The sequence below is a fragment of the Oculina patagonica genome, chromosome 1 (assembly GCF_052425735.1).
Source record: "Oculina patagonica isolate OP01 chromosome 1, crgOcupat, whole genome shotgun sequence".
Lineage (NCBI taxonomy): Eukaryota > Metazoa > Cnidaria > Anthozoa > Scleractinia > Oculinidae > Oculina > Oculina patagonica.
Window position 1 is genome coordinate 4,290,248 of NC_135758.1, and position 18,563 is coordinate 4,308,810.

At 39.4% G+C, this 18,563-nt stretch overlaps 2 protein-coding genes across 3 annotated transcripts in view; one reads left to right on the forward strand and one right to left on the reverse strand.

Annotated features, from left to right (window-relative positions):
- The window catches only part of LOC144651071 (nucleolar protein 6-like), a 36,220-nt gene that overhangs the window by 1,799 nt on the left and 15,858 nt on the right, over positions 1-18,563 (reverse strand). The window contains exons 18-26 of one of the 2 annotated variants that reach the window (XM_078510980.1): positions 17,000-17,160; positions 16,094-16,246; positions 15,347-15,444; positions 14,989-15,113; positions 14,282-14,374; positions 13,704-13,892; positions 13,403-13,504; positions 10,345-10,401; positions 9,895-10,181 (exon numbers count right to left, since the gene is read on the reverse strand). In XM_078510980.1, coding sequence (XP_078367106.1) covers positions 10,074-10,181; positions 10,345-10,401; positions 13,403-13,504; positions 13,704-13,892; positions 14,282-14,374; positions 14,989-15,113; positions 15,347-15,444; positions 16,094-16,246; positions 17,000-17,160 — 1,086 coding nt within the window. In that variant the 3' untranslated portion in view covers positions 9,895-10,073. Of the gene's footprint in view, positions 1-9,894; positions 10,182-10,344; positions 10,402-13,402; positions 13,505-13,703; positions 13,893-14,281; positions 14,375-14,988; positions 15,114-15,346; positions 15,445-16,093; positions 16,247-16,999; positions 17,161-18,563 lie in introns of those variants that run through there. The other variant, XM_078511052.1, reaches the window with a different exon arrangement.
- Positions 1,987-9,807, forward strand: LOC144651587 (uncharacterized). Its single transcript, XM_078511561.1, has 3 exons — positions 1,987-2,025; positions 5,058-8,183; positions 9,080-9,807. Exon 2 carries the CDS (start codon positions 5,069-5,071, stop codon positions 8,180-8,182), a length of 3,114 nt encoding a protein of 1,037 aa, XP_078367687.1. The 5' UTR covers positions 1,987-2,025; positions 5,058-5,068; the 3' UTR covers position 8,183; positions 9,080-9,807.

Below are 18,563 nucleotides of genomic sequence, written 5' to 3' on the forward strand. Positions count from 1 at the left end.
TAGTCGCATCAAAGTGTCACTGGAGACAAGTTTACCAAATCTCGTCATTACACTGAACTGACTGTTGATCTTCTTACAAATTGTAGCAAGGTGCTCCCTGAAGCTCATTTCATCATCCAAGGTCATGCCAAGCAGGTCAATGGAATTCTCTTCTTGATTAGTCAAGAAAAGTAATTCAACCACAAGACATGGAAAGGAAGTCAAGACTAGTTTCACCATAAATAATGACGTCACTCACTCTTGTGACGTGCGTACTTAAGTTATGACAGAAATGGAGAATCTAAGAACTTATCGCTGCTAAAGATGCATAATAAAAGGCATAAACTGTTGCTTGTACCTTAAACTGTGCTGGCACAAAACTGTGAGGCTTCCACACAACTCTAATCCTCCAAAACAATAATTGCTAAATCAACAGACCGAAAATAATTGGCGAAAAATTCTTTTCGTCTTAAAAGGATTGGCGAATAACCTGATCCTGTCACTACCGTAATAATAAATAGACATTGATTACATCACTTACATCTAATGTCAGATTTTCACTTTCCAATCACAAGTAAACTTCTTCTCCCTTGCGCGAATTTTAATAATTATAGCGACGAACTGATTGTGTGTATTGAGAGTTGCTTTCGGTTCTAAATCTCAATAAGTTTGATTTAGCCCCCCCCCCAGGGGGGGGGGGTACACCTTGGAATTTTTGGTGGGGGTGTGCCGCCCGCATCTACAAATCCAGACCCAATTTCAGACCAAAAAATGTCATTTTCCACACCCGTTTTCAGACCTGGCCTCAAAAATTCATACCCGTTTTCAGACCATAGCATATGCATAACAAAGATGAATAGGTAAAATTTAGCTGGAATAATATATATATTTTATCTATTTCCCTTTCTCTCTCACCAGTTACTCGCCCCGGTTGCTGGGAAGAAAAGTAAGTTTATAAGCTTTTGTGAACGTTCCCCAGATAAACATACCCAATTTCAGACCAAAATGTTCAAAATCTTTACCCGTTTTCAAACCAAATCGGCTCAAAAACCATACCCTTTGGGGCTGCACATACCTATATACCTGATATAGGGGAGTACCCCACAGGGATTTAGCGTACATGAAATGATTTGATCAAAGTGAGCCCGACTGCTTTCACATCTCAGCAGTGAACTAGACCAAGAAATAGACCACAAACACTGTTAAAGATTTCCAAAACCGCCCATCGGGGTAAAAGAGTTCGTCACAAGTTGCATGTGTAAATTGAATGTGGGTCAAAATTCTCATCACAAACAGATGATATAACAAGTAGAAGATCTAGATGTGGACATTTTGAAATGTTAAAGAAATAAATACAATATCGAACAAGAGCCCAATCCATCACTATTTTTGAGCGAATTATTCTCTGTAGAAATTTCAATTTGATGATTTATTTTTCGATCACGCGACTCTTTCTGATATCGAAAATCTTTTCACAATATTTGTATGTTATACACCTACACTCGTTCGTAATTATTCACCGATAAGTCCGTTGATCTACATTCTTCCACGATGCACTTCACTCTAAAATCCAAAAATTCTCCTTCGGTTGACGTTCGTTCTTGATTGCATGAGTCAATAAGTCACGTATAATATTTATGCCCATAATTAACTTCTTACATTTTCTTTCGGCATTTCTTAAAAAACGCTTATAACAGAAGTCATCATGAACAAAATAAAAGAACTGAAGCGGTTCTGGCAGGTTAAAGAACGGAGTTCGAGAAAACGAGATGTGATTTTCCAGCGTTTGAGTTTTAATTGGGAGTTTTAATTGTGGTACATGTAACTAGTTGAAAAATAAATTCTCAATCATGCTTTGTGTTTTGGAAAATGAAAAACTGACACTTCCTTGTAGGATCTGATTAGAAAATTTCATTTTCCCGGAGCAACGAATCGCGAATTTCTGTTGTTTTACTTTCCAAAGCGAACAGTATAAAATGAACTCAGTGTAGTTCATTGTATGCGAGGAATACGAGCAAGCAAGACTTTCGTTTCAACGTTGTCGTGGTAAGTGTAACTAACTTGTAAAACAGAACTTATGTGTAGATTTAATCAAGCCTAAAAGCGAACTCCCTTGTTACTTTTTTATAGCCTTTATTTAATTCTGAATTAACGGGTTGATACCATGTAAAGTTTTGTTAATGTCGATGAACGCGACGTTGTCTTGCCTTTTGCTATTCTGTTTATTGGTTAAGAATTCGTAATTGACAGCTTTATTCCTCGCGTACGCGTCAAATTCATACATTTCTCATAGCTAATTTCCAGCAACAGTTACAGAAAAATTTACCTTCACACGATATAAATGGAAGGGAAATCGGATGTAAGTCAGTTTAAAGAGGTTTTTCGTGTGTACGAGAATTAGTTTTGTTTATTGGCATTTTGTAATTTGCGCCTGAAGTGGTGCTCGCTAGAACGGCGTAACCTTGTTTTGAAGCATTTTGGTTTGGTTAAATAATTTTTGTTAGGTTGAAGAATTCTGTTTAATGCTACTTAACACTTTCCAGCATTTTATGTTGATAGCTGAGTGAATATCCTTCGTTTGTGGTAAGCAAAATGTGCCGCCTATAAAAAGTCTAAAATCAAGTAACTCCCAACGAAACCGAAATTTTTTTGACGTAAAGATTCGTTTACGACTCCAAATGCACGCAGAAGAGATTTCAGCGCACAAATAAAAGAAATGGAAGCGAGTAAAATAGATCAATTAGATAATAAATCGCTTATAATATGTTTTGGTGTGTACTGATCGCTTAGAGGTTTTTATCGCTGTTTGCATTGACTTGTTTGTGAGATTTGTTTTTAAATATGCGAAACGGTACACGCTAACGCTATTAAAACGGCGTAAGTTTTGTTTTTGATCCGTACGGCTGAACTATTTAACTTAAGCATACTTTTCTGTTTTATATGTAGATACTGAATGAATTTCCTTCGTTTTTGGTGAGCAATGTGCGATAGAAAAAGTCTGGACTCAAGTGTAAACCGCAACGAAACCGAAAAATGTTTTGGTGTATTCACGCGTAAGAGATTTCAACACTCTCACAGACCAAAAAATTCAATTGAAATAGAGAGGTTTGATAATAAATTTCTTATTATATGTTTCGGGGTGTATTGCCACCGAGTAGTTCACTCATTGTTTTTACTCACTTGATTGCCGAGATCTTTATGTAAATTGCAAAGCACTGCACGCTACGAAACGGAAATGCTTTAGCGTAAACATTCACGGACGACCAGAAATTCAAGCGTATGAGGTCATTCTACACTAATTTTCTCCTGCCCCTTCGGGTTGCTTTGGAACTCCCCCCCCCATCCCCCAGAGTCTGTACGACGGATGGCGGGCGGGCATACTCTGACGTCAGAACCAAAATTTCTTGCACCATAGATTACCAAAATTTCTTACCCTTGGTGCTTTCCTGGTGCGCTTCGCTCGCCGAAGCTCCACTATTATATAAAACTAATTGCGTAGGTACACGTTTGTGACAGTAGTTTACTGTTCGACGTAAATGCATGCAGTCAAACCCAAATACTGAAAATGGACATGTTTTATTAAGCGGACAGCCAAGGTACCAAACTTATAAAATATACATGCATTAACCGGGCACTTCTATTGAGCGGACGCGGAAATCTCAAAAGTGGCTGAAATGGTCATTTTTTGTGTTGAACCCTGTATAAAAGGTAGACTTACATTATGTGTTAAGATTCTACAAACCAACAGGCTTAATACCGAAAATATCTGACGAGGCTTAAGCATCAGGAAGCATCGGCCGAGTTATCGCCAAAGTATTCTCGCCTTCATGGACGAAGGACTTCTGTATAAAAGCTCAAGATATAACAATCGCGAATCAACGATTTCTTTCCGAGGCGACATGTTTTCGCGAGATTTGTCATTATCGCTTCCTCGGAGACCCACCCTTAGGAGAAGTTATTCGTGGCTGGCGAAAAAGAAAATGCTGTTAATATCGGCACTTCTGTTTTTGTTCATTTGAGACACTCCTGCAGGGAATCATGGGAGTTGTATTCATCATTGCTAAGTCTTACGCATGTCTTGATGAATACAACTACCATGATTCCATGCAGGCACGTCTTATAGAGGCAACTGGCCATTTGTGGACGTTCGGTTTACCACTATTAATCATCAGTTTACTAAATTAGGTGCGGGATACAACGGTTGATCATGAGAAATTCAGTATATAGTAAAATCAAAGAAGAACCTTATCTCAGGATAATAAAGGATGTTAGTGAGAGTGACGGTAACCAAAAAAACAGATTTCATGTAGCTTACTATCGAAACTAAATGATACAAGGCGATGCCTAGAGATTAGAAACTGTTCGCCATTGAGTGAGTCGACTATTGGTAATGAGTTCCACTATTTATCATTTACAAATGTATTCTTGAAACAACCGTTTATTTTCATTTAACTTAAAAGGCGCTATTTGTGTTTATTATGGGTATTTAAATATGTGATTTGTGTGATGCTGGTTGTTTTAGCCCGTTGTTACAGTTTTGTCATATTGTTGAATCATGTTAATTGAATTTTTGGACTTTTATTTGTTAAACCACCTTAGTAAGCGCTGAAATTTGCAAGTTGAAAGGTTTCTGCTAAACGGTGATAATGTCCATCATTTTATTTTTGGTTTACATTTGACGTCATCAAAGTTCTAAAACCCAGAATCGCAAGTCCTCTGAGTTTTTATTCTTCACTGGCTATTAGACGTCCTTAATATATATCACCTTTTGTAGACTAATTTAATGCCAGATGTTTTCATTAATTTCCGGCCGCCTTGTTGGAGCCTCAGCAGTTGGGGTGCAAAATGGCGTTTCCATACTGGGCTGTCTAAATTTGCGTGAAACATTTTGACGGATAGCTCGAGTACGGAATAACGTACAGACCTGAGACTTGGAAAGTAGTGTAAATAGTAGTTTTCTATAAACTGTAATATTCTTTTTTGATCCAATAGTTTTGGATTTATTTTTGCGCGGCGTGACAGTTAAATACACGACCTCAGTATTAATCTGTAATAATACAAATTGATTATTTTTACAGAACAAGACATCATGAATGACACAGAAGGCGTTCTACAAGTCATAGTTATGGGTTTATGTGTTGCTACTTTCCTTCTCAACACCGATCGTGTTCTAAAAGCCATCGAGATATGCAAAGAATGTTTGAATTTCCTTCATACTAAAGCACTAGGGACAGAAGAGCAATTAGGCAAAAACGTTTACGGTGAGATCTACAATGCAATGTTCAGGGCATATTCTGGCATCCATGATTACACAAATGCAATAAAATACGGAAATGAACTTCTTCTCATTTACCGCGAGTGTGGTGACACAACCGAAGAAGGGAAACTTGCCATAGCACTAGCCAGCATATATATTCATACTGCCGTTACCGCCGTTCAAGAACGGCGGTCAGAGGCTAGAGAACTTTTTGAGAAAGCGATCAATATCTTAGAAGAAACGGGTGACAAAAAAAGACAAGCAGACGCTTATGCACAAATCGGAAATGTGTCTCATCGTCTTGGCGAATATGTAAAAGCTAAAGAATATCTCGAGAAAGCACTTTCGATCAAAATTGAAATTCGTGACAGAGAAGGAGAAGCAACCACTTACGGAACCCTAGGATGTTTGTTTCGATGTCTTGGTGAACATGGTAAAGCTAAAGAATATCACGAGAAAGCACTTGCGATGAGATTTCAAATGGGCGACAGAGCAGGAGAAGCTTTAGATTACGGTAACTTAGGAGCTGTGTTTCATTCTCTTGGTGAAAATGACAAAGCTATAGAATATCACGAGAAAGCACTTGCGATCAAAATTGAACTTCGCGACAGAGAAGGAGAAGCAACCTGTTACGGAAACCTAGGGGCTGTGTTTAAATCTCTTGGTGAATATGACAAAGCTAAAGATTATCACGAGAAAGCACTGGCAATCAGCATTGAGACAGGCGACAAAGCAGGTGAAGCAATAGATTACGGAAACCTAGGAACTGTGTTTCAATCTTTTCGTGAATATGACAAAGCTAAAGAATATCACGAGAAAGCACTGGCAATCAAACTTCAAATTGGCAATAGAGCAGAAGTAGCAACAGAATACGGAAACTTAGGAACTTTGTTTAGATCTCTTGGAGAATATGACAAAGCTAAAGAGTTTTACGAAAAAGCACTTGCGATGAAAATTGAAACTGGCGACAGAGTAGGAGTAGCGACGTCTTACGGAAACCTAGGGACTCTGTTTCATTATCTTGGTGAATATAACGAAGCTAAAAAATATTTTGAGAAAGCGCTTGTTATGAGAGTTGAAATTGGCGACAGAGCAGGAGAAGCAGCGGATAACGGAAACCTAGGAACTGTGTTTTGTTGTCTTGGTAAGTATGACAAAGCAAAAGAACATCACGAAAAAGCGCTTGGTATCGTAATAGAAATCGGTGACAGAGAAGGTGAAGGACATTGTTATAGAAACTTAGGGATCTTGACAAAACATCTTGGAGAATATGAGAAAGCTAAGGAACTTTATAACAAATCACTTTCAATCGCAGTGGCAATTGGAGACAGAGGTGCAGAAGCAGTAAATTACGGATACTTAGGAACATTGTTTCATTCTCTTGGTGAACACGTCATGGCTGAAGGTTATCTGGAGAAGGCACTTTCAATTAGTCAAGATATTGGCGACGCTGACTGCGAGTTTCGTTGTTTTTGTGGCCTCGCATTGGTGAAGTTATCCCAAGATGAAACCCAGAAGGCGCGTGACTATCTAGTTCATAGTATTAACAAAAGCGAAGTTTTGCGCGGTTTTCTGAGAGACAATGACCAATTTAAGATAGCACATTCAGACGGCCACGTTTTTCCATATCAAGATCTTAGTCAATTCTTCTGTTTTCATGGTAATGTTAACAATGCTCTTTATGTCTTAGAACTGGCACGGGCTAGAGCTCTAGCAGACTTGATGGCAAATCAATACACTGTTGAAATTCAAATTTCAGCTAATCCACAATCGTGGATTGGTATTGAGAATGTTATGAAGAAAGAAAGCAACTGTGCTTGTCTCTACATTTCTTATTATGAAAAGACTGTATTTATGTGGATTCTCGAGAAAAGCGGATCCATTCATTTTCGAGAAAAAAAAGTAGATGAAAACATCACTGCTGCTGGATTAGTTTGCAGTTTGAGCAATCGTTTGTCCAAAAGCTTCCGCAACTTGGGTATTTTATCCCAGAAGGACTGTGAAGATCGTTCTTTTAACGGCAGTGAAAGGGAACCAAAACTCTCTCTTGAAAATGACGACGACGACATTCAAGATCCTGAGGCCAGTCTTCTTTTGTTATACAAAACGATCATCTCTCCTGTGGCTGACTTACTTGAAGAGCCTGAAATCATTATTGTTCCTGATCGCTCTTTGTACCAGGTTCCATTTGCTGCATTAACTGATGAAGGCGGGAAGTATTTATCAGAGACTTTCAGGATCCGCATCGTTCCTTCATTGACAGCTCTCAAGCTCATTCAGGACAGTCCAGCAGACTATCACAGTCAGACTGGTGCACTGATAGTGGGTGATCCTGTGGTTGGCCGGGTACGTTACAAGGGATGTCGTAAGACTTTTAACCCATTGCCATGTGCAAGAAAGGAAGCACAGATGATTGGAGAACTGCTGAGCGTACAGCCTTTGTTAGGAGAGTACGCAACCAAGCAGGCGGTGCTTGAAAGGTTACCTTCAGTGAGTCTGATACATTTTGCTGCTCATGGAGATGCGGAAACAGGAGAAATTGCCCTATCTCCTTTACGACCTACTAGAAAGTTTCCAAAAGAAGAAGACTATCTCTTGGCAATGTCGGACATTTCACAAGTACGACTGCGAGCTAAACTGGTGGTATTAAGCTGTTGTCACAGTGGACGTGGACAGATCCGAGCCGAGGGAGTGGTTGGAATCGCTCGAGCATTCTTAGGATCGGGTGCACGTTCAGTACTGGTGGCACTGTGGGCCATACAAGACAGTGCAACAGAGCAGTTCATGAGACGTTTCTACGAGCACCTTGTTCGTGGGGAAAGTGCCAGTGAATCTCTTCATGAGACCATGAAGTGGATGCGAGGTAATGGCTTAAACAAGGTTTCCGAGTGGGCACCGTTCATGCTGATTGGAGATAACGTGACATTTGACTTTGGAAAAAAATGAAGTGAGTATAACAGAAAGAACAACGTATTTTAGCGTTTTTAACAAAGTGAATGTGTTGTGATGTAAGTAAACGTGTTCAAACCGTTGACCCGTTGCTGTAAGAATCAAGTGAATTTGTGTGGTTAGGAGCCTTTTCCACGACTTTGTTTTTCGCGGAGATTAGTTTCATTTTTTTTCCTGTGATGATGCTATCTTTTATTCTTTTTATCAGCCTAAGTATCTAATTATTTGTGTTTTTATTCAATATTATGTTGTATCATGCAAGTGTTAGTCTAAAAATGCTCTCAATTTGTAAAAGGCGGTGTTATTGACAACCCAAGATCAATGGTTTCTTAGAGCCATTTCTTTAGCTCGACTGCCCTTCTTACATTAATTAATGACTGTTAAATGTTTGCGGCGGACGTGGAGTCAAAAAGGGTAGGAGGGTGGGTGGTTGGGGACCTGAATACGGGCTACCATTGACATGTAGTGAGGTAGTGAACATTCTCGTCCCCATAGCCCTTTCGTTTCTCTTAGCCGGCTTGGCACGAGAAAACGGAGGGCTCTGGGGACATAGGATTTTTGAATTAATTCGAATATTTTTTATTGGCTGTTTGGAACAAAGAATTCCTTAAAGGGGGTCGAAAACGTAACGACTCTCTCATACATTCCTTTGAAACATCATGACTGCATACATGAAGTCCGGAAGTCCTAGAATCTGGGACTGAAAATCCTGTGTCCCAGAGCCCTTCGTTTCCTCGTGCCAAGTCCCTGCCGGCTGAGAGAAACGATAAGGGCTATAGGGACGAGAATGATGTAGTGAACTGGTGACTTAAGAATGTAATGAACCCCAGAAAGCCAAAAACTGGCTTATAAGTGAAATGTTTTATAACTTGATGTGTCTTTTTCGTGTCTTAGAAAAGCAGGAGAGCTCGATCCAGACCCTGCATGCAGCAAGCAATGAGATGAAGAATTATGTACAAATGTAAAATAACAAACTTTTTGTTAATAGGCCAATAGGCCATTTCCTGGTTGCCGTTTGTCTTTGTTTCAAAACGCGTCCCGTGAAAATTGTTTTTATATGAAATGAGTTTCATTTGCGTGGAAATGAACGTGCAGGTGAAACTAACTTGCATCTGAATGGTTCGCACAAAAACTCGTTTTAACACGGGGGCGAAAGGCGACTGAGAAATGGTTTCTTCCGAGTCGTCTTGAGAAATTTTTCATAGGAAAATGAGTTTCAATCAAACAAATGTAATGAAAGTTCATTTTATTAAATCCAACTCGTTTCAATTTTAAAACTTGAATGATAACTCGTTTTGAAACTGGGCAAACTGAGACAACCCGGAAAAGAGCCATTGTGTGTCATTTTTTTTTCAAATGTTAAAGACATACTCTTCAATGTGTAGTGAAGGCAACTGAATATGTAGTTTCCAGTGTAAATAGATTATATCAGTATAAACATAGAAAATAGAAACTGGAGCACAATTTACGTTTACAACGTAACCTTTCGATGATTTAAAGATCATTTCCAAGTCAATAGTGTCGTTGCGTGTTGAATAAGACTTCTAATTTAGATATTGGAAGTAATGATCATCATAATTTCCGATATTTATATTTTCATTTATATTTTCATTTACCGCTGTGGGACTCTACTGGTCATTTATAAAACAAACTGACCCTTTGTACAAGTAGCAAAATAGAGTTGGAATTGAGTAGAGTGGGATCAGAAATTATTTGTAACTTAGTAGATGGAATTTTATTACACATAATGAACAGTTTATTCTTCTTCAGCCAATAACTGATTTACTGTGCTCTTAACTTTTAAAGTAATCTGCAGATGTAACAACTGTTTCTTTTTTAATAAAAGTGTTTTCGCTTTCAACGAATATTTTTTATTTCTTTTTACATGTTACGCATTCAACACTTCGATCTTCTTCACCAGTCCCTCTCCGATTGTTTGAAAGTCAGACAAGATGGCGGATATGTTCGGGATGACCATGCTCTGGACCTGTTTGGACTGAAAACAAAATAACAACAACAACAAATAGTTATTACCAGCACCTAAATAGTCGCCCAACTATAAACAATGATACAAAGAAGCATTTCACATCATTGGAGCAATATTAAGTTCTTATTTCATTCTCTGAGAACACAGATATCACTGTAGCTTAGTGACCAACCTTTTCACTCGTCTGAGGAGGACTGGTTACTGGCATTTTGTACTCCGCGTGTAGCACCTGATAAACACAAACAAATTACAAATTGGACTCTAAGGGTTAAAAACAGTAGCATATATCGATTGTTTCAAGAATTTAGCCCATCGAGTTTCAGGGCTAGTCAATATTCAATTTTCACCACTCGTTTACAAAGCTGTTATCTTTGTTTTGCTTTGACTGAAGAAGTTGGCTTTACAATGATGTGCGCCCCGCATTAATTGCAACTTGGCAAAGTTTTGGATTACTTTTAGGCGTCTTTGCGGAGACTCCATGTTATGATAAATGCTAATCAAAAACGTCTGAAGGGGAGAGGGAGGGATATGGGCTCTAGCCTGCGAACAGGCTCCCGAGTGGGGTTTACGCGAGCGAAGCGAGCGGAAAACAAGCGAGCGGCGAACGCGAGCGATGCGAGCGGAAGAGCGGGGCCTGAGGGGGATCCTTAGAAGTCATCTGAAGGCATCAGGCTCCGCTCTTCCGCTCGCTTCGCTCGCGTAACCCCACTCGGGAGCCTGTTCGCAGGCTATATGGGCTCTTACTTCGTGTAGAAGACACAGTTCACCTATAACAATAGAGAACAAAAGGACAAAGGAACGAGGAATATAAACATAGGCACGCTAAGCGTGCAGGAGTTATTTTTTCAATTTATGGGGTGGCTTGGGGTGAGACTGGGTGTTTGTCCTTTTGGGATGGTTTATGTCATGGCCTGAGCTATTTGTGTATAGCGGCCCACGGAATCACCTTTTTGCACAAAATTTGCTTGCAAACAAAATATTTTTAATGTGCACTTTAATTCATCAGAACTGTTTTATTCAATACGTAAATTTTCATCATTTAATTGAAAAACAAGTTAGAACTAATTTAATTATATACTTTTGGCTTTTTGCCAAACACTGTAACATGATAATATTGTTTTTCTCACTTTTGTAACATGATACCTTTGTTTTTCTCGAAAAAGCCATGTCTCCATTTAACACGCTCAATAGTCATTGAACGAAAAGTAATAAACGAATCAAATCAAAAACCACTCTCTCCGGGAAAGTTCTTTAAAGCGCAGTACACCTGCAGTATTTGTTTCCTGTCAGAACTGTTCAACAGAGATTTTGGTTCATTTACAACGTCAATTTTATTCAACAAACAAGAACTAATTGAGTTTTCAAATTGTCACGGAATGGCACGCTCTTATTCTGTTTTTGTTATCGATCGTAGTTGCTTTTAACAGCAAAGTTAATACCTATACCGGTTCATTTAATGTTTGAACGAGATGTTTTAAAGGTATAAACACAAACGCCACTTCTGAATTGGTGAATTGAGCAAGAAGCTCAAATAACCGAGTTGGAATTAGCGCGGTCCCGTCGAAAAAAAATGGACAAACATGACTTGCAATCAGGCGTTCTTACTGACAAACATGAAGAACGTGTGAAGTGTCACGCATAACGATCCTTTGTGCCATGATTTAGAATGCAAGTGTTAAATCTTAAAGTTCACTCTGTCACTTAGTTTTCTTTTGAAAAACCCAGTTACATGTGTGATGTGTATGTAAGAATCTCAATCGGATACTTGTGTGCAGCGATGTGTTAAATTTAGGTTTACGCTGGAGTTATTCGAAAGGTTTCAAATTACTTTTGACATATGCAAATTTTGGCCAGTTGTATAACTTCTCTAAAGCTGTAATAACAATTGATGCCGTTATCTGTGTTATTATTGAAGACAAGTTTCATTCAAGAAGAATTTAGGTTTTAAGAACTTTATGGCAAATTCACAAGAAATAAAACACGTTTACTTCCAATGCAACATTGTGTCGCGCCATCGCGTCTAGTTGCCATTTGTTTATTTACTTTACGGAAGGCTTCACGGCTCCAATGTTTTTCACGTCGAATGTTTCGTTTGCCGACTACAGAATTTTTACAACACAAATTTAAGAACCGGTTTTATTTACGGAAACTCTTGCCTGAATTTCAGTAGCGACCAGAAAGAGAAGTCTGAAATTCTGGCTACTGAAACTCAAGATTTATTTAATACTTGCATCTGAAATAATCATTGACAACATTCACTTGCAATGGGATCATACTTTGATTAAGCGGAGCAGAAGTTTTTAGTTCGGTTTCTACCAATTTTATTCTTAAAACTCGTCGTTCTCCGTCTTTCTCGGACGGTTTGGAGTTTGGAGTTGGCGCCGGCGGAGTCAGTAATATTAGGGAATCTAAAGAAGATTCCTTTTCAGTTTCCATGCCTTCGACTCTTTGTAAATATACCCACAGTATTAACAATCTGCTGTGTGCAATTGCTTTATGTAATTTTTACCACGGTCAGGAAAGCTAGCCTCTTCAAAACGAACGCTCGAATAAGACGAATAACAATTTTGTGTTGGACCTTTTGCTGACGGCGTGTGCGTTGTAAGCAGGCGAGCCCCGGGAGGCGAGCGTTACGAAAAACACGTTTTTAATCCAGGGTTAATTCACAACTCACCAATTCCGTCTCCTACAAATCTAAAATCTTCGAACGAAATCGCTCACTACAACTGTGTCAGACTGCTTCCCCTTTATAAACTTCAATTTGATTGGTTCTGATAGTACCTGAAATCTGATTGGTGTGACAAACAAACATACTTCACTGACCCACTGACTGACTGACTGACTGAATGACTACACGGAACATCACGACGGCTAAGAGCTATTTTTGAAAAAATAACTCAATAAAAACAATAGGTTTGCGAGACAGTGTTCTATTGTGACGTGTCCTGTGCTTTACACCAAGAAGGAGCCGGGATATGCCTAACACGAAACATATCAGACATTCAGCCAGCTCGTGTTGCCATGTCAACGCTGAGCCGCATTTTGATTGGTCAAGACAAAATTCAACCACAAGACATGGAAAGGAAGTAAAGACCCGTTTCACCATAAAAAAATCAAGTCATTCACTCTTGGGCCGTGCGTACGTAACTAAGTTATGACAGACAACGGAGAATCTGAGAAATGATCGCTGCTAAAGATGCAGAATAAAAGGCATAAACTGTTGCTTGTACCTTAAACTGGGCTGGGACAAAACTGTGAGGCTTCCACACAACTCCAATCAAGTCACCTCCATAAACATCGTGGAACAACAGGGCAATGTCAGAAAATGCTTCCTGCAAAAAACGCAAACAAAGAAAAAACCGAAACAGAGTTAATTAGGTTGTTTGCTTCAGGGTTAACGGCACGAAGCATACAAATCAAAAATAAGTTAGCAAGATCGTGGGTTTTGCACTTTACAATTCGTTACTTAACAAGGTTACGTAAGAAACGTCAAAAACAACACGAGCTAGCCCCATTGATCCTTTTCCTCACCTTAAGTTCTTCAAGATACAACTGTGCAGGGTCAAAGTTTACGACCGGAAGTAACACTGAGGGACGCGATAACGAGGCTTGTTCTGTCAGATGTTTCCCTCTATCGAGGGACTGGGTTCCACGAGGGAGGAGACGGCTGTGTAGATGAATGATGACGTCATAATGATCCAAAGGCGGACGGAAAATTTGCTGAAGAGGCAAAGAAAGAGTGGAAGACGCATTAGCATCGAAAATAGGCTGAACCTGTCTAGGGGGTGGGTGGGGAATAGAACAAAGGTAGGGTGAGTGGAGCAGTCTGCCACACACCTGACTTAGACAATTTGTGAGATAACACAGTCAGTAAAGCCTGGTTTTCACTAGCACAAACGCAAGGATAACAGCTTTTATGTCACCGAGAAAACGGCTTCGACGCAAGCATTAACACAAGCGGGTTGCAGTTTGATCCTTATGCTTGTGCTTGCCGCAACACAAGCACGAGGATCAAAATTTTTCTTTTGTCGTGTTTGTGCTTGTGCTTGTGCTGCTAGTAAAAATCAATCTCTGACGAATGATACCCTTCTGTATTGAGGTCATCTTACCTTGAAATCTGTTGGTTGCAGTGCGCACATTTCAATTTGACGTTCCAAGATCGAGTGTGACTCCCTCGCCAGCAAGGAAAGTCTGTTGACGATCTATGACGAGACAGAGGATCATTGAGATACTATGTCCATATCACTGGCAACAGTTTGCAATGTGGGATGTTTTTTTTAAAGGGGCTATGTCACGAGGATTTAGCAGATTTTTGGTCTAAACTGCTCTGAAATTAGAGGTAGCCGCCAACTTAACACATGGAAATTATTATCTTTGAACATCTGAAGGAAGATATAACCGAAATGTGCTGAGAGAAATCAAACCACGGCTATAAATATCGATTTTTTGGAGACGCGCGGAAACCATTTGAAAAATTAAAGCTTAATCATTCAAATTGCAATCCATTTCCATCCGAGCCATCCGTAGCCAAATACGCTTGTTTACTGTTTTAATGCTCTAATATAGCAATTATTAATAAAATTGGACCATTATTTTTAGGTTTCTTACGACACAAATACAAATTTTGGCTGTCCAGAAATTTGGTAAAATCTGTGACACAGCCCCTAAACAAACAATTGAATTTGGTCATCAAAATCAAAATCAACTTGGCCCTTTTGTTTACCCGGTTAACATATAATTCTCTGGTGAACAACAACATTATATTCTACGTGAAACATTCAAACGAAAACTTAATTAACAAAACAAGTCAACAGACCTGTTTAGAAGGTTTGTCTTTGGTCCACAAAGAATTGAATTTGTCTTTAGGAGTAGCGATAAATATTGCAGGAAGTTGCGTCCTGTTGTTTGAGAACTTGGACGTTATTTCCTGGTAGTCCTCCGCTACGGAAAAAAAGCAAAGCAAAGAGATAACGTTTATATGGATACTAGGCTCCTCACGTTCTAAAGACATATCATTTCTCCTAGCTTCTGTCCATACATTCTGTTCAATTCGCCGCAGGAGAATTCGGTTTTTGATCACTAGATTTTCTTAATTATTACTGCTTGCTTTATTTGCATGACATGAATTTGTTCTAACAACTAAAAGAAGAAGTTGGGATTCCTAAACTACTCACCTGAAATGTCGTTGTTAAAGTTTAGAATTACAGGAGTTGTTTGCCAGTCAGTCGATGAAAGAAGATGAAGAAATCGGAGAAATCCAACGAGAGGAGACCTGTAGAAAAAGTACTGTGGTCAAGACATTTGCTTATTACATGCCCAATACAGATGAATCAGGGCGGTACCTAGGATTGTTTATCTGCGGGGGCAAGTTTTCCTGGCGGGGACAGCTGCCCCCTCTGCCCCCCCCCCCCCCCGGTAGGTACGGCCCTGTGAATCAGCAGATCAGATTGCTAAATTGCCATTCCATTTTTCAATCTTAAAAAGGCTTGACGTAGTCTTTTTAGCCTGAGGGTGGTGTCCTTGAGACTAAAAGATCACTTGGACGCCAAGCGCAATTTTTACTAAACTACACCGTTATGATCACATATGACCATAGTTTACTTTAGTCAAGCCTGATTTTCTCGAAATCTAGTCTGACACTTTGCATCTATTTCCTAATACGTCAAAGAATAGTAGGTTGACTAACAGAGTTTAATGTTATTGTAGACGAAATTTTTAACACATCTGCGAGAGCATTTTTAAGTAAATCAAAAATGAAGTTTTGCACAGGATTTTGTAGTTTACCGCTTCATTGAAGTTACGTTTCCAATCACAAAGTTGTGCATTAAAAGGGTGTTAAAATCCAGTTGACTAGTTAAGTTTTCACTTGTATTTTCAAACCCCATAAAATAGCCAATTCTGTATGAAAAACGTTGCCTTACCGAGGAGGAGTGAAGGGGGCTGGGGAGAGAAAGAGGGAAGCCACTAGTAACTCAAGACACTCCTCAGTCACGTGATCAGACAACAGTTGAGCGGACACCCAGCGTTTGGACAAACGGACTGTTCCGCTAAATCCACTGAACTGCTGTTGAATGCTACAAAAAACAAAAACAGCAAAATAATTGATTAGCACACGTTCAATCTTGTCCGTTTAAATAGTAAGCGTTCAGACCGCGCTGACCTGGACACTAGCTTTCACGTTTTGAAAAATGTCCACCTTACCCCAATACGCGTAGAGAACCTTCAGAAATCTGCTACAATCTTCTCAGTGTTTTTTTCTAAACTTTTCCATTTAGTGAAACACTGAGAAGATTGAAGCAGATTTCTGAAGGTTCGTTTTGAAAAAAGTCCACGGTGGACTTTTTTGAAAATGAACGCTGACGTGTCCCTTTAAACAACGATCTTTGGTTCTCATATATTTTTTTAACGTCTTATTCTTTGAGATAAACGCCTCTCTAGGTTTTTTTTACAAAGAATACCTTGGTTTACTTACGTAACCACGAAGTGTTATTCTCTAACAGAAGCAAGTTGCTTAACTGAAATACCCGTAATATTCCGATAGCAAGCCCCACCCACTCCCACCCCAAATATAAGCCACTGAATAACATGTTACCCAAATCAGACGTAAAAATCCTTCGTTAAAAAGCTTTGTCCTGAATATAGTCCCTTGTTGTAAAGCTTAGGGACCTACATGTATGATATTCCTTTTTACGACTGTAGAACTTGTTTTGACCTTCATATAGTTACGTCGAGTTAAACCACACGGTACTCTTGTATGCACACGTAATTTGTTCAGCCGCTACATCTCTTCCTAATATAAACCCAAACATCCAAGAAACGGTACCTACCCGTGAAGCGTGCTTGTTAAGAGTGGTAGATGTGTTATTTCCCGTTCTAGTTCTTTAGCTTTCCTCTCGCAATCTGTTTTAAGATCTTGAGTGATTTCATTCTTTTGAAGTAACACCATTTCTCGGTAATGCATAATCTTGATTCTAAACACGAGCCCATCCTGCCGGAGAAAAACAAAAGTTGCATAAATGAAACGTTTTCATCAGCCGGCAATCGCAAGTGTCTGTTGCGGTTCGGATGGAACCCATTTGTGAGCCCCACGTGCATGGGGCACGATCGGCCCTGCAGACGAAATCCAGTCAATACAAGTCCAAGGCGAGAACACAAGCATGCAGACTCTGACAAATATAACGATAAATCAGAAGGAAATAGAGGGAAAGATCCACAAGTTAAAGGTTAAGAAAGCTACAGGACCGGATGGGGTATCAGCGCGCCTTTTAAAGTCCGCAGGAAAGTCTGTTGTTCCTTCTCTCAAGAGAGTATTCGAACATAGTGCCAAAGCTTGCAAGCCACCAGAACAGTGGAAAACAGCCAAAGTCAGTGCAGCTTTTAAAAAAGGAAGTGAGGAAGACAGAACATGTTATAGACCACTATCTATGCTTAGTATCCCAAGTAAACTGATGGAATCATGTGTAGCAAGTAATATCATCGAATATGCAGTCACTGAAAATCTACTCAACAGGCAATGGGCATATAAGAAAGGAAAGTCAACTGAACAGCTTCTAATACATATGACAGAGATGTGGAGGATATCATGGATAATCTTTATTTAAAACACGGTCAAATTCATCAGCTCACAATACAACAATCTAATTATAATATATATACAAGAAAGAGGGGAAATATAAAAATATATGTACAAAAATAAAAAGCTGCTTTCCACGAATGCCGTGCCCTAGAGTACTCGTTCAATTAGTTTTTTAAATTGCCCAAGGGACTCTGCTTGTCTTACGTTAATAGGAAGACTGTTCCACAAGATGGCGCCACTGTACGTAAAGCTGTTTTTGTAATAGTTAGTGCGCGGTAATGGAACATTGAGTTTGTTTTCAGAGTCCCTTAGGTTGTACGCGGTTTCTCGTTTTTCAAATTTAGATGATAGGTAGTCTGGAGCCAACCCGTGCAGAGACCTGTAAACCATCGTGGCTCTTTGAATTTGCTGCTGGCGAGCTAGATTTTTCCATCCTAGAATTTCAAATAAATCACCAGCGTGCGCGTCATAGTTTGAGAAGGTCAAAACACGGGCTGCTCTATTCTGTAGCTTTTGTAGCTTGTTTTGCAAAGTAATCCCACAGTTTCCCCAAACAGTACTGCAGTAGTCGAAATGCGGTTGTATTAAAGCTCTGTATATTAGGTGTAAGGTTGCTTGAGGGACCAGGTGCCTTACTCGTTTTAAGGCCCCAATCCCAGAAGCAATTTTCTTTGTTAGTTTCTCGATATGACTACTCCAATCAAGTCTGTCGTCGATGATCACTCCAAGTGATTTTGCAGACTTGACCTGGCTAACTTGAAAATCGTTTATTGCAAAATCGTTTATTGCATCAGTGGAAAGAAAGCTATTTGTTG